This window comes from Sander vitreus, chromosome 2 (assembly GCF_031162955.1).
Source record: "Sander vitreus isolate 19-12246 chromosome 2, sanVit1, whole genome shotgun sequence".
Classification (NCBI taxonomy): Eukaryota; Metazoa; Chordata; class Actinopteri; order Perciformes; family Percidae; genus Sander; species Sander vitreus.
In genome coordinates this window covers 13947633-13963453 of record NC_135856.1, presented here as the reverse complement: position 1 = coordinate 13963453, position 15821 = coordinate 13947633, and the positions used below count along the sequence as shown (strand labels likewise).

General features: G+C 37.6%; 1 protein-coding gene across 1 annotated transcript in view; it reads left to right on the top strand.

Annotated features, from left to right (window-relative positions):
- Window positions 1–15821, top strand: part of LOC144536178 (zeta-sarcoglycan-like) — a 383819-nt gene that overhangs the window by 202554 nt on the left and 165444 nt on the right. Inside the window, exon 2 of the mRNA XM_078279176.1 lies at window positions 7471–7680. Coding sequence (XP_078135302.1) covers window positions 7471–7680 — 210 coding nt within the window. The remainder of the gene's footprint in view (window positions 1–7470; window positions 7681–15821) is intronic.

The following is a 15821-nucleotide window of genomic DNA, read 5'->3' as shown; positions in this document are numbered from 1 at the left end:
GCTCTATTGTCCATCTATTGTGTTATATGCTAAATGATTCCTTCTGATAGTAGGTATAAGCATGTGCTTGCCAAGATGCAACCAAGATTTTTGGAAAGTGGCAAAAGATAGCAGTCGACAAATGTTGGGTAACCAAGCAGTTTACAAACTCATTCATCCGTCAACTACTACTAGCAGCATGTGATTTGAGAATACCATGAGATAACACCTGGTCCATGGTGAGAAAGCTTTCCTGCTGACCAGGCTTGGGACCACTGTGGGCAGTGAACCTGCCAATCAAACATCAGGATATCTGATTTCCTTTGCTTTACCTGCTTTTCATCCCAGTCTTTATGCTGTATCTCTCTCTCATCTGGCCTCTTTCATTTTCCCTCTACATTTCCATCATTCACTAATTAGTCTTGTGGGTCCTGAAAAAACGAAAGACATCATTGGACGGAGATAAATCTAGACAGAGACAAATGAGAACAACTTTTCACTCCGAGGCTTCTATAAATAGAGATGGTAGTAGAAAGCAGCCCTTTTAGCACCAAGCAGACTTTCAACAAACACCAACATTGAATGAACACTGAAGAAGACACTAATGAAAGAGGCTGTACTCTTCAGAAAGACCACCGTGTAGTGTGTTTGTTCAAACAGTTTAAAACCATGTTTTAGTTTGGTTCCAAAGCATGAAGCCAAGAGAGTATGGAGGTAGGGGTGGATGGATGTATGTATGGATGAAAAATGTTTTTCTGTTTGTGTGCATACTGTATTTGTTTATATTTTATTTTGATAGTGTCTGAGAGTAGTGACTGTCATATAAATAGTTTTAGTATTGGGATACGTATCACTGTAGGTTTAGGCCAGTATTGTTTATGTTAAAAACTGAGGCTTCACTGTAGCATGGGTTGTCCTATTGATGGTAAGTTAGGCACAAAGGCCACCACACCACACCCAAACTACAGTAGCACAGGTCATGAAATGGCCTTTCCTCTATCAACTATCACACTTTTCTGTACTCTTTTCTTTTTTGTTGGTTTCTGTCCTCTTTACTACTGCTGCTGTCCCTTTGCCCTCTCTGTCTGTCTGTCTGTCTGTCTGTCTGTCTGTTGTATCATAGGTTGTTTATTTGGCAACAGCTGTTGTGCTTTTGGCTTAGATAGAGAGAGAGAGAGGGGGGGGGGTTATCCTTTTAGGTCTTCTGTTTTTACACTAAGCCTACAGCAGAACCTCGTAAATCTTTTGGAATAGTGAACGCCTCACTGCACAGGACCTCTGTTTGTGTGTGTGCATCTGTGTGTTCAAGTGTGTACGTATGCTTTGTTTGCCAATGTCCCTGTGTGTTTGCTGGTCCATGTAGCTGCAGCGTGATTTTGTCTGTCTATAGTTGTGTTTGCTTGTTACTTGTGTGGATTTCTTTGTGTGCATGTGTGTTCCAGTTGCGTGGACTGTTTGCACGTGTATGTGTGTGTGTGTGTGTGTGTGTGTGTGTGTGTGTGTGTGTCTCTGTGTGTGTTTTTGTGTGTGTGTGTGTGCGCAAGTGTTTGTGAGCCATCCACTGGCTGAACACCTGAGTGCCCACAATGACAGAGAGGGATGGCAGGCTGTCCAAACCAACAACCTACAGCCAACACAGAGCACTCCCAATTCGCTTGGCTTAGTGTTTTATCACACTAGCACAAATACACCCTCACACACACACAAGTACAAACATACATGCATGACAAAACCAAAGTATTCAACATGAAATCCCTTGTTGACTTTTCCATCACACATACAGTATGCACACCTGCCCCCCTTGAAAGTGTTGCAAATGTTTTTTATTTGTGTATCTTAACATGTATTTGACCCAGATAACTGACTGTCTCTACGTAGAATGATGTGACAATATATGATATATTTTAAAACGGAATTTCTCAAGTTATGTTTGTATATGTATATGGTGTAATAGTTTTAAAAAAATCCCTCACAAAGAAAATAAAATAAACAGAAGTATTATTTAGAAAGGTAAATAGTGTCCTGAAAAGAATATATTTTTGTCATCACAACTGAAATTAGAGTTATAATGGCGAGTTGTCTATTCACTTGAGAGATATTGATTTGATGATTGTGTCACTGCCTGATTTAAAAGCAAGGAAATAAATAATTAGAGTAAATGTTGTAAATTATAAATGTTTATAATAATAATAATAATAATAATATTATTACTATTATAGTGCATTATAACTCTTTAGGTTGTATTTACAAAGCCACAGTTATTTTTTTACATAGATCCCATTGTAATTAATACTCATTATACAACATACGCTGATATTTTGCATGGGTGTATTACTTAAAGTAATAATCCAGCAACAGAAGTTTATGAAGTTGTTAGCGTTAGCACAATACGATTCTAGCTAAACTTTTGGAGATAAGGGCCTGTGATTTATTAAGCCACTGTGTTTTTCACCAAACGATTTACAACCAGTTAAGTAAAGAATTGAAAAGTTGGAAACATCCAGCACTCATTACTCAAAAAAGGAGCTACATTGTACTTTATTTATACCCAGTTTTTCCAAGATGCAGTAATTTGGCACATAATTTATTGCATTCCTTTTCCAAACGTGTCTACATTCTCTCTGCCCTGAAAAAAAAGCTCTCTCTGTCTGTCCGTTTAATATAATGTATCCTATCTATCCCACATGTTAAAGTAGTGTCACATAATGGTCTTAATGAATAAACCATAGTATTCAGTTAATACTACCTGCATTTTCTATAATTTGCATAAAAAAGGTCAGATTTGAAGAAACTACCGGTATTAGAAGTCGATGCAAAAATGTTGGCTTCCCCACCTTACATTTCTAAATATCATATTCACTCTTACAAAAAAACACTTTACCACTCAACTATGTATAGTAAATGCTCTCTTTGGGAGCTCGCATTAAAGAGGCTGATAGAAAGAGAAACACAGAGAGAATGTCAAGGCCATCAGAAGTGGAACGATATTGAAGCTGTGGTATTGATTGAGTATAAGCAGATGAGAGCAGAGCCGGGCTGTTTGATGCTGGCTGACAGATACATTGGATCGCCCCCAGCACTTCATATATAGCAGCAGCAGCACCAATGGGCACTGTGCGCATACTGATTACACTTTGATACGCATTTCAGCTATGAAACGAAATCTTAAGCTGTATCACTTTCTCTCTACAAGTCCATCCGTCTATCATTTCATTCATTATCCACCCATGTGTCCATGTCAAATTCATCTATATCCTTTCTTCTACCAACTTATCTTCTGTAGCTTTCACATACAGTACATTATCAGGCAGCGCACGTGTATATCTGTTCCCACTCTCCTCGCCTCACGCCACCAAGCTAAATATGACTTGACACATACTTCACATCCCACATGCATTAACATTTATTGCATAATAAGAGAGGATGATATTGTGCATCAGTGTCTGATTTTTCTGAAATGTCTCTTACCGGACATGTATGAGAAGCTTAATTTTAAATCAAAAAGTGAAATGCCCACGGAACAGCAATTACAGCAGGCGATTGGAATACAATTTATAATTCCAAGTTTTACACTGCCATTGTTATAATGACATCCATTTGTGATTGATTTGTCTTAATGCATTTTGAAAGTCTTTTTTATGTGATATGGAGCTGCTTGAAAATGAAAGACAGTTTCAAGTAATATCTCCTGTCCTTATCTCCTGTTATTAGTTCATATTAAAGTAATGCTTTTCTTTTTGTGCTTCTCTTTTTGAGGGGTTGCAGGGGTGGATAAGTCACGTGTCTGCACCAAGATCATATATTTTTCTCTCCTCTTGATTTCTGTCATTTGTCTCTTTTGTCTTCTCTCTGTTTTTCTACATCCCCACTCATCTTCTAATCATCAAAGTAAAGATGAGCTTCAGTCTGGTGTCACATGGAGATACTATGTGTGCTACAGTACATAGAGTATCCACTCATCCAGATTTGTCATACAGATGCGTGTCCACTATCTGACTTTGGATGACTTTTAACCACCTAGTCATGTTGCCATTTGATTTTACGTAATGGTAGTCATGTGTTTCCCTGATGGTCACTGTTACCAATCAATGTAGTGAAAGGTAAACCCTTACAAAGTTGCAAAATGTTTGAAAGGGTCTAATAGGTGTTATCAGTTCACAAATGTTGCATTTTGGTCGTGGATGTGATTTCAGGGGCTTTTTTCCCTTTAATGTGCTAGTTGCACATAGTCAGGTAAATTGTTTCTGTAAAAAAAAGCAAATGATAACTGTAAGTTATTGCTATTTTTTCTTGTATTAGTGGTTATTTGTCTCACAATTTGGAAGTCACATTTTACCAATATCTCTTTGACCACCATTAAACTAAAAATGAAAAATCTCAATTTATATACTGTATATACAATCTAATTTAGAGTATTGGTTCTGCCGAGCTCATTGTTTGATCACAGTTGAGGGTATGCTGTGATGGTAACCATGGTGACATGGCTATAGTAGCTGTTGTTTTTATGGCTGTCAAGACATTATGATGTTAATAAAGTTAGGTCATGCTGTGCAGGGCCTCCAGGCTGTGGTGCACCCTGGGATTGATTAATGACTCTGTTGTCAGTTCAATCTAAGAAATGCTTTGGAAAAGGGAGGGAGGGATGAGTGGAGGTCAAAAGAAGGGAGGGAGGAAAAGGGGGAGAACAAAATGGATTGTTACGAAGAGAGAGCAGAGAGGAAGAAAGAAAATGAGGTGAGTGAGAAAAGCAGAGTAGAATGAATGTGGAAATGGCGAAAAGTATGAAGTTAAGTTGAGAGAAAACAATGGACGTGTAATGGTTGAGGAGCAGAGTGAGGTCAAGGACATAAATATGCTTAAGGTCTGAATTAAGAGGGAAGGAAATTACTGAACTGTTTGAGAAATGACAATGGAAAATAAAGATGGAAGGATGAAAGGAAGTAAACAATGATAGACCTAGGAAAGGAGTAAAATGCAAGTGAAGGTTGAAGGGAAGGGAGTGGGGCATTTTCGGTTACAAAAGGTGGTGTGAAAAAAATTGGGGAACTATGGGGTAGGAGAAAATAATATTCTGTCAAGATGCTGAGTTGGATTGATAACCATGCATAGCTGTGAGTGAAATGAGTCATTGACAGAGCATTAATGGGGGTGCAAATGACATAGTGATTGAGTAATTGAAACAGACACCAAAGTGACCACACAATATCTGTGTGACACTGAATTATGTATGCACCAAAACCCCAATACACATTTCCCTGTATGTGCAAAGCTACTTGGCAATAAAATATTTTTGTTTTCATTGGTGCCTTGGCTGTTTCACATTCTTGCTCTTGGCCTTTGAAAAACACCCATACACACACACACACACACACACACACACACATGCACGCACACACACACACACACACACACACACACACACACACACACACACACACACACACACTGCTATTGATACAGTGTGGATGCTGAATACTGAGATACAATTATCAATATATATTATTTCTATATAATATACCTATATATGTATATATATATATATATATATATATATATATATATATATATATATACCTGGGAAGACTGAACAGGTGCACCCAAAAGTTGCAGCAGATGAACCAGCTGAGAAAATTGTAGGATAAAAAAAGGGAAAACATGAATCCCTTTGCCCACTTCACAAACATTATGTAAGCCCTCAGTTTGCATTATTTTGTCTTATCCAGCTAGTGATAAAAATGAATTTGATCACATTGAGACCATATATTACATGCATATCTGGTCTACCAAAAAAAGCAGATTGTGATATACATCATATCCTTTTATTGCTTCCTTTAAATCTGATATTATATAAAAAAAATAAATCAGCTGTTTTTCTTGTTCTCCATTTTTAACAAATACATTTATATTGCTATTCACGCTTTTGTTTAGTTAATGCATCCAAACATATTTCTATGTATCTCCAGAGACATTCTGGTTGATTGAGTCTTCATTGCATCTTGGTTGAATTTCCACCTGGATTTGATGTGTTTTGGCTCTGCCTTATCAAAGTTTAGTCACCCAGAATTTCGGTTAATTCAGGTGGAAAATGGCTCCTGAAGGGGAAAGGAAAACACAACTGAGTAAGATCCTTTACCATATCATCACGCTGGGGGACTGGTCAGAATTGTATTGTTGGAATGACAACAGTCAGTGAGGTGTTAAGGTCATGCAGCCTCAGCAAATAAAGACATAATGTGTGTGTGTGTGTGTGTGTGTGTGTGTGTGTGTGTGTGTGTGTGTGTGTGTGAGAGAGACTGATAAAGAGGGAGAGAGGTGCAGAAGTGAGATAGGAAGTGAATTAGGGAGAGAGAGCGGGAGAGAGAGAGAGAGAGAGAATTTGAGGGAGCAGGTTGAAGAGAGTGAGAAAGAGTTGGAGAGTCAGAGATGGACAAAGATAGTACCTTGCCGCCAGTGTCTATATCTCTTGCCACCAATGACTCCTCCTGCTGCACTACAACTAATGGACTCTGTCCGCCTTTGCCGTCTTATCTGCCCCCTTCTCACGGTCCACCTCTATCTAATTTTTATCGTACTTCGGTCTTTCTCTTTTACGCTCTACCCTGCTCTTTCACTTCCAAACTCTTTCAGTATCTCACGCTTTGCCTACATTTTTTCTCTCTTTTTCTGTTGTTCTGCTTTTCCCCTTCATTTTCACTTATTTAATACAGTTTCCATCCTCCCCACCACCATGACCAAAACCCCAAAAGTTCACCCTCTCCTCTCTCTGTCTTATCTTTTTCTGCATCGCATGGATGAAAAAAGGGAAGAATAAGCATGCCATTTCTATCTTCATTCTTACTTTTTCTCTTTGGAATCTTTACTGTGATGCTTGTCTAGTATTTGTGCAGAGTACGGCTGCACGATATGAGGAAAATATGCGATAACGTTGTTGAATATTGCGATAACGATATGACTTGCGATAAACAGATATTCCTAAATTCAGCATTTCTGCTGCTTTCTGTATTCTGCTAAAATACAACAAATTGCTTGTTGAATTTAAAACAAATGAAAGGAAATCATTTCCAATATGCTTTTATTGAACACATTGGTCATTGAATTGCATATAAGGGCACCACTGAAAAACGAATGACAGAAACATTTTAAAGTGCAGTATTCTACTGATATTTTCTATCAACTAACATTGCAACCTTTCGCGATGTGTTTAGTGCGGCAGTTAATATCACGATGACGATAAAATCGATATATTGTGCAGCCCTAGTGCAGAGCTGAATAAACTTCTAGAGTAACCTAAGTTGACAAATGATCACAATTTTGGTGACTCCAGCACCTGTACTCAGAATAAATAAATTACATTTTAGGAACGGTATTCCCTCAAAATTAGTGCACATAGTTTAGAGAGATGAACATCTAAAAGAGAAAGAGAGAAATGTAAAAAATAGTGATGAACTAAATGATTCTTACATATATTCTTCATATTTGTGTCCCTTTCAGATGACCCAGGAGCAGTATATCCTTGCGGCACAGCCCAATCCACTTCACCAGAGGGGGGCGTCGGTGTGCGGCACCCAGGTTTACCCAGCAGTGGGAATCTATGGCTGGAGGAAGAGATGCTTGTACTTCTTCATACTCCTCCTCCTCGTCACCATGATCGTCAACCTCGCGCTGACCATCTGGATCCTCAAAGTCATGAACTTCACTCCGGTAAGAGGCATGTGTATGTAATTTAAATGCCAGGGTTTTATATTTTTGTCTTTATGTGAGAAAGCTATAAGAGGTGGTTTAAAATGTTTGCTGTAATGCAATGCAACATGAGAGTGATGATAATACCAACATAGGTTCAACAGGAGTGTGTGTGTGTGTGTGTGTGTGTGTGTGTGTGTGTGTGTGTGTGTGTGTGTGTGTGTGTGTGTGTTACAGTTGCATTAACATATCAAGTGAATGTTGTCCTTTTATTTAAAATGATCTTGTCAAATTAGTAGTGTCCGCTATTGATGAAGATGAAGTTGCATATTATTTAGTTAAAATGTCATTACACCAAATAGTATTTTGAAACTTAAACTGTAATTGAGATATTTCGTTTTTCAGCGGTAATGTTCACAAATATATAATAATGTGCTTTTTCTCTTTATTTTTCTTCTTTGTGTTATTATTCTTATGGATTCCCATTCGAGACCATGTTTCTAGAAACACGTCTAATTCATTCATATTTGTAATGCTCACATTTTTTCATATATATACAATTAATTCATAATAACATTTGTTTACATTTAACTGATAAAGACCTCTAGTGGATGTGTGAATGTATGTATGTATGTCAAGAGCAATGGCAGGAGTTTTAAAATATATTGTTAGAGCTTAAAAACTTTGGACGGTAGCAGTTCATTTTCTGTTTATTACCAACATTCAAGTTTTGTGTCCTTTATTTTTAACCACAACTCTAATCAAACCTTAAACGTAGGTCTCATAAGCATTTCTCTTATATGACGTTTCGACTTTAAGATCAACAATCAATCAATCCTAAACAAACCATATACAGTATAGCGGTGGCAGCAGTGATGGAGCATTAAACTGCCATACAGTTCATATTTGTTTCCATATGTATAATACATTATACGTTGCTTTGGAAGGCAATAGCAAAGGACATATTTGTTGTTTAGTTTGGTTGTCTTAGTTAAGACTGGTGGTTAAAGGGCATTTGCAGTGACGGCATTGTAAAATATACTTCTGTGAAACACTGACATCAGCTGAATCTGTCCAAATATTTAAAACTCACCTCATTTTTTTTGCATTGGCTTTTCAATGTGGCTGAAATCTTTTTTCATGCTCTCTTGCTCTTATTTTGTGATTTTAACTACATCCTTATTTTCATTGTTGTGTTATTATTTTTATGTGCCTCCTTTCTCCCTGCATTGTAAGCACCTTTTTTAGAAAGCACTTGCACTGTGGTTTTGTGCTTTTAAAATGCCAAATAAGTACATTTCACTTATATATTGTTATTTGTTTTGATTTGAGAAAGATACTAAACACTAGCACCCAATAATAACAACAGGCACTTTTAGGCCAAAAACATCTAGTCAATGCTATCCACCAGTTTTCAACCTAGGCTTTCTGAAAATGTCATCCAGGGGTTACAGCACCAATACATCCAATATCCCATATTGCCTTGGGGCTCAAGGAACTACACTGTGATAGTACATACAGTATGCAAATGAGGCAGAATTTGACCCCTGCAAACCTCTGGTAAAGCCTCCCCATATCGTGCCTTATGTTTCAATAAGCAACTTCACAATATAAGAGAGGTGGGGAAGTACGCCTGAGGGGAGGCAGCCAGCACTAAGCATGAAAGAGCAAAAAAAAAAACATTTCAAAGGCTGTATTCTGTGTATGAAAAACAGAGACAGTATAAGAGACCAAGAGACATGAGGAGTTATAAAGGCAGGGAGGGAGTTAAACAAAAAGAACATAAAGATAAAAGTGCATGAATATAAGTAAAGAAGTAAATAAACTGCTTTTGTTTTATTCTATGTGTGTGTGTGATAGAAGCAACAATAATAAGAAAAAGCTATGAGTAAGGCCCATGCAATTTTCATCTGGCAATTTTAAAATAATTTAAATGATGTTATAACAATAAGTAGTTTTGTCCCATGTGCATTATATTCATATTCAATGTGCCTATATTAGTTGCTTGCACAAATCACTAATATGTAGTCAGTGGAAAGTAAGGGAGTGGAGGTGAGGGTGATTGATGGGTTTATAAGTGGTTGCATCCTGTCTCATACTATAGTCGTCTTTGCCATTTTGATATTATTTGATCCACAATGTCTCCCTAATCTGAATAACCTGGTTTTCCCCAATTGAAAAATATTTTCAAATGCAGGAAGTGAACATGTTACAGATCAGTATAAGGCAATACGAACTTACTTTGTTGATTCTTAAATAAATAACACAATATAAGTAACAGTATAAGTAACATTACATTTCCCTCAAAATATGTTTTTTCTATGGTAAAAAAAAAATGAAGCCTGCAGATGTGGAAAAGGGTCTTCTGGAGTGGGGAGAAAAAGAAGGACCACAGTATTGTAGAAAACACAATGATGCTGAAAAAAAAACATTTGAAAAAATGCACATGACTTCTCTTGGGCCTCTGTTTTCTGGCAGCTGTCAGACTTTAGACTGCTTTTGAAATAAGTATTGTACAGATTGATATCCTGTTATCCTGCAGAAGCACCCCTTCAGTCCCCCTAGCTATTTATCTAGTCCTTGGCAGTGCTACATGGTTAAGTTTGAGTTGAAGAGAGTAATGTAGTGGTAAAAACCGTCAGCTGGGCCAGATGTTCCTGGGTTTGCCGCACCACTTCTTAACTTAATTCAGGCATACACAGTTCAATAGTTTGCAATAATCAAATAAACACACTGGATTTGTTAGCGTTCAATGCAATGTTTCTGTGATTAGATTTTAAAATAAAAAAATAGTTGCCGGTACCAGTATGGTCGACAGAGAAGGGAAAAACAATGCATAGAAAACCAAAACCCCAGAAAAGCAGTAAGATGGGCAACTGCTATGGAGGCCTGGAGGAAGGAGCAACATGGGGTGGGGATGATGGGTTGAAGAAGAAAATATAGAAATGATGAATATAGAATATAGAAAAGAACGTAGAGGGTTGATAGGGTTGAGTAAGTGTCTGTCTAAATGTGGTTTGAATGTAGTGTCTGGACATTAACACAACAACCAGCTCAGCTTCTCCCTCTTGTCCTCTACCTCTGAGGTGTCTATTTCACTTCCCCATTGAAGGTGGATTATGACTCGACAAGGACAGTCTGGAGTTGGAGTAGTCGAGCGAGTGTTGTGAGTTTCTGCTTATCCCCCAAAAATATTTTCTTAAAATATACCTCTACATAAAACCAGATATACTCTTTGTAGTCAACATCAGCATACAGTATTTATGAGAGAAACAATATCCCTTTATAGCTTAAGAGAGTAAGTGTCACAGATTCCTAAAGTTAATACAATGGTGTAAAACACTATTAGGCGCTCTATATGTCATATGATGAAAGGATCCAAGTGACCATTTAGGCTTACATTTATCAAAGTTAAAAAAAATTCAACTCATTGCTAATATATTGTTGCTGTACTTTTGAACCCACTGCGACCCGACACTGGCTACTGCACTTGTTAAACAAGCATGCAGTACACACACAAAAATGTCACATAGCATTTCAAAGAATGTGTACAGCTGTGTTTGACTGCATTAAGCTGGAAAATAGACCTGATTAAAATAAACTGAAGAAATGATAACAAGAGTGAGAATAGCGGTGTTCCCTCAAACACTGCTGTTTCCACCAGAAGTAGAGTGTGTTGGTAAAGGTGGAAGTGTTCATTTTCAATCAATAATTATCAGAAATAATAAAATAGACCTTTTTGTCATAGCAGACGTTTTGACCTGAGAAACACGGTTGTAACTTAAAACATTCACTGCTGTATTGAATTGCAATAATTACATATTATATATAAACACTATCTGGTTCCTATTTCACAGCCAATTAATTTAATTTATTTTAGTTTAACCAAAGGGTCATTATGCTCGTGCAACATTATTGCAATAAACTTCAACTTGGCTCCTTTGTCCCTAGTTTTGTTAAGGAGGGTCTAGTCTTGCTTTGCCAGACCCTCCTCTACACGCTGTGGAGGAGGGTCTGGCTAGCCCACATTCCAAGAAAAACATGCTCTGGTTTATTGGCATTTCTTTAAACCAATCACAATTGTCATGGGTGGCACTAAGCTCCTAAAATAGCCTCGGGATGGAAGTTGTTTTGTTGGAACGTGTACATTCAAAAGTTGTTTTAGCCGTGCGAGAGAAAACTCTGATTTGATAGTCTAGCTAGCTTTCTGGATTTACCCTGCAGAGATCTGAGGAGCAGTTAACCATAGTCCTCATAAATCCACCGGAGTTTAGAATTCCAACACAAAGAAAGCGGAAGGAAACAGACATCGGCGAAAAGATATACATGCGGAAGAATTTCCTGTGGCACCGGAGCAAACCCGGAAGTGGAACCTTGAGGATATAGACTAAGGAGGGGCAAACCATACTTTTATCTATAGACTTATGACGTGCATGATTTTGAGGAAACTATAGTAGTGGAGACTGATAGCATCACTCCTGTTATCATGTATTGAACAACATAATTCATTGACGAAAGTTCCTTGGAGACCTCTAATCAAGCATTCACATACAAATATGAAGAGGCAGGCTGTCTCTCGCCTTTCACTCTCACTATCTGTATCTTTTGGGCATTTTTGTGATCAGCTCATAATTAACATATAGAATGCAACAGAACCAATTGTGTGGTTGGGCTTTTCTTTTCTGCTGCACATGTGTTTTCTGTTGCTATCAATGCAAGTACAATTATTTCATCTGATGTGTCCCTCTTGTGCATCGCAGTACATTTGCATAGAGTTCATTTTTCTCAATTTACTGTTGGTTGCTGCTTTGCACCTTCACACCTCTGATGCACGGGCCTCCTTGATTAGCAGATTTCCATCAGAAACATCCAGCTGCTATCTGTGTCTTTGCATTTGTATACCTGAACACTACCTAAGGCTTATCGTTATTACCAACTTCAAGGCAAAGAACATCAGAAATAAAAGATCTCACTCATACAAACACATTTTTTCTCATTTCAAATCCAGCAATAAGGGGTTGCTGCTTCTATGGCTCCAAGGTTGCCATATCCTTTTATCACCATTCAAATCACATCTGACTGGCTGCAGCATAATGAAGGCCTTTCTCAAACTTTTTGTTTTTTTTTAGGAGTTGCCAGATGCAATTCTCATTGTGATGGTGTGGGGAGAAAAAGAGATTTGCTTTTGAAGAGACAGCTTTGGCAGTAAATTGGAGAGGAGGGACTTGTGGGAATAGAAGTTTACGTGTGTGTGTGTGTGTGTGTGTGTGTGTGTGTGTGTGTGTATGAGAGAGAAGGATAGAAAGACTGTGTGGGGAAACTGAGAGAAAGTTTACGTGTGTGCCAGCCAAGGTTATTATAGTTTTGCATTTTTCATTAGTTTTTATTTTTATTTTATTTTGACTTTTTATTTTCAAATTCAGTTTAGTTTAAATTAGTTTTTAAAGCGGGTTTGCTAGTTTAGTTTAGTTTTGTTTAGTTTTAGTCTTTTTTTGTAATATGGGTTATTTGTCGGGGGATTCAAAAAGATCAGAAAAAGTATTGTGGAATATTAACTCAACAAAAACATCATACAATTTTAGAAATATGTATTCACAATGTATTCAACAATCACACCAGTACATAAAATGTAGCCTACATATGGTCATAAATATGTAAACAGTCTACACAAGATGCAGTATGTGCAAAATGTGTAAGTGACGTGTTCCAGGAAAAAAACCTAAATAGCCAACAGACTAAAGAAGACATACATGGTGGTTTGAACTTTGGTTTGAGTAAAGTGGCGAACTTTTTGAAGTCAATCTAGTCACACAGTTGTGTAGACATCCCAGTATCAATCCACATATTAACCTCACGCTTCCTCCCTCTTTTGGGTCGCTGGTGAAAGTTGCGTTCTCCTTTACCTTGTTAAGGTAAGCTAGGTTAGCCTCCTAGCTTGTGTGCACTTCTCAAATGTACTTTCAAATTCGTGGGATTTTTCCCTGTAATAAATTTACCACATATTTTACCACCTTCCACTGCAAGGCGCATTTATCTGACACAGTCATAATCAAATAGGACTGCCGCTTTCTTCCGACTTTCGGTACCGCTATGATGCCAGGCGAGAGGGACGGAGCCACGGACATGTGTTCAAGTTCACGTGGAATGTCGGAATTTCTGGGTTCCCAGTCGGAAACTATACATGTCTACGGGAAATGTTATGGTCGGAGAGATATAATGTTATTTGCTCTATGAAAGATCAACAAAGATGAAAACTAAGGACATTTACTCGATCATTTTATTTTATTTTAGTTCATTTTTCAAACAGACATTACAGTTTTAGTTTAGTTATCGTTTTTTTGTAATGCCTCGTTTTTATTTTTATTTCAGTTAACAAAATGTTTTTTCCCACCTAGATTTCGTTATTTCGTTCGTTTTCGTTAACGATTATAACCTTGGTTATTCAGTAATTGTTTGTGTGTGTGTATGTTTGAGTGTGTGCGCCTTTCTGTGCTTGTGTGTGTGTCTACTCTATACCCACATTTGTGAGTCCCTTTTGCAGAGTCCTTTGGGCTTTCACTGCAGAGAAATTCAATTTCAGTTGTCACTCACCAATCAGCCTGCTAATTCCTGGCCTGGACTAGACTATGTGTGTGTGTGTGTGTGTGTGTGTGTGTGTGTGTGTGTGTGTGTGTGTGTGTGTGTGTGTGTGTGTATTTCTATGTCAAAGTGTGCAATTTCTGTACAGCGTGTTTGTCATCTTAGTACCTTGTCATCTTAGTCTTGAGTCTGTCTGTCTCTTCATAACACAGTTTGTAGTGCGCTGCTCTGCGCAATATTCAATATGTGGAATACATTTGTTGAATGCTCCTCTTGCACACTGAAGTCATAAACCAGATGTGATTTATCAACATTCTGAATTTTATTTCCAATACAATGAACTCCACTAACTCAATATGGGTGTCAAAATGTCCTTAGTGCTTATGGTAAAATAGCATATTTATCTTTAAAACGACATCTAAACTTTATAGCGACATCTAAACTCCAAGGAAGAAAGATTCTTGTGTTTAACTTTGTGCAGCACTTTGTGAACTTTTTAATTCTTAACCACATCAAAGTGATGAATACCACATCAAATTGTTATATTGTAGAAGAAGAATAATAAAACTGCCAGTGGTCTGTGATTTGTTTGAGTATTCTCACACATAGGTGACAATTGTAAACTTTTATCGGCAGTGTGCTTTTTTTATTTTTAAATCCCGATTGGCCGCCAATCAGTGGGGGCATACAATAAAACTTTATTCTTGTGGTACTTTTGAGATCAGAATTACAGGGTGATTTAAAGATGATAAAACAACAATTGGAGAATCAATAAAAATGACCAACATTAATTATAAATGGGGTTATGACTGAATAAAATGGGGTTGCAACAGGGGAATACAAACACATCAGCTTATGAGTAGCTCATAAAACTGAGGCAAGAGAGACAGACACAGTCTTCATGACAATAGGTCAGTGTCTCTGTAATGATGTCTCACAGGTTTTTATAACAATGAACCATAGTTTAATTTTGCTCTTTAATTCACCAATTCACTTTGAATTTTAGAATACAATTAACGGAACTTTTTACAAGCATCATACCACATGTAGCGTGATTTATAATATTCTTAAGCCTCGCCTGCCATGGTTATACAGGTACATTGAGATGCTGAATATATGCAAACATGTACTTGATTGCTGTGCGCCCAAGCAGCATTACTCCTTCTCTCCTGTATTATTTTGCTATTCAGTTACATGCATACATATATAATCCAATCACATTGAACTCTAGGCAAATGTGATGGCAAGATGCACCCACTCCCTACCAGCTCTTCGATGTATATGAAGACCCAGTTTCCTTTATTCATTTGCTGGATTCTCAGCTTAGCCTTAGGCTCTGCATTCCCTGTCAGTATGTCGTTTGAGTCTGCCTGGCAACCAGACTAGAGAGGAGAGTGAAGCATTTGTGCATGCAGGTGAACATGCATGGAAACCTTTGTGTGGCAGTTTTTGTTTTTTATATACTTTTGGGTTCTGCGCTTTGTGTGCAGCGATTACATTTACAGTTTATTTTTTTCTTGTTTTCTGTTTCATACCCAACTACTGTACTATGAGTTAGATTAATCTGCTTGCTTGATGGTCAG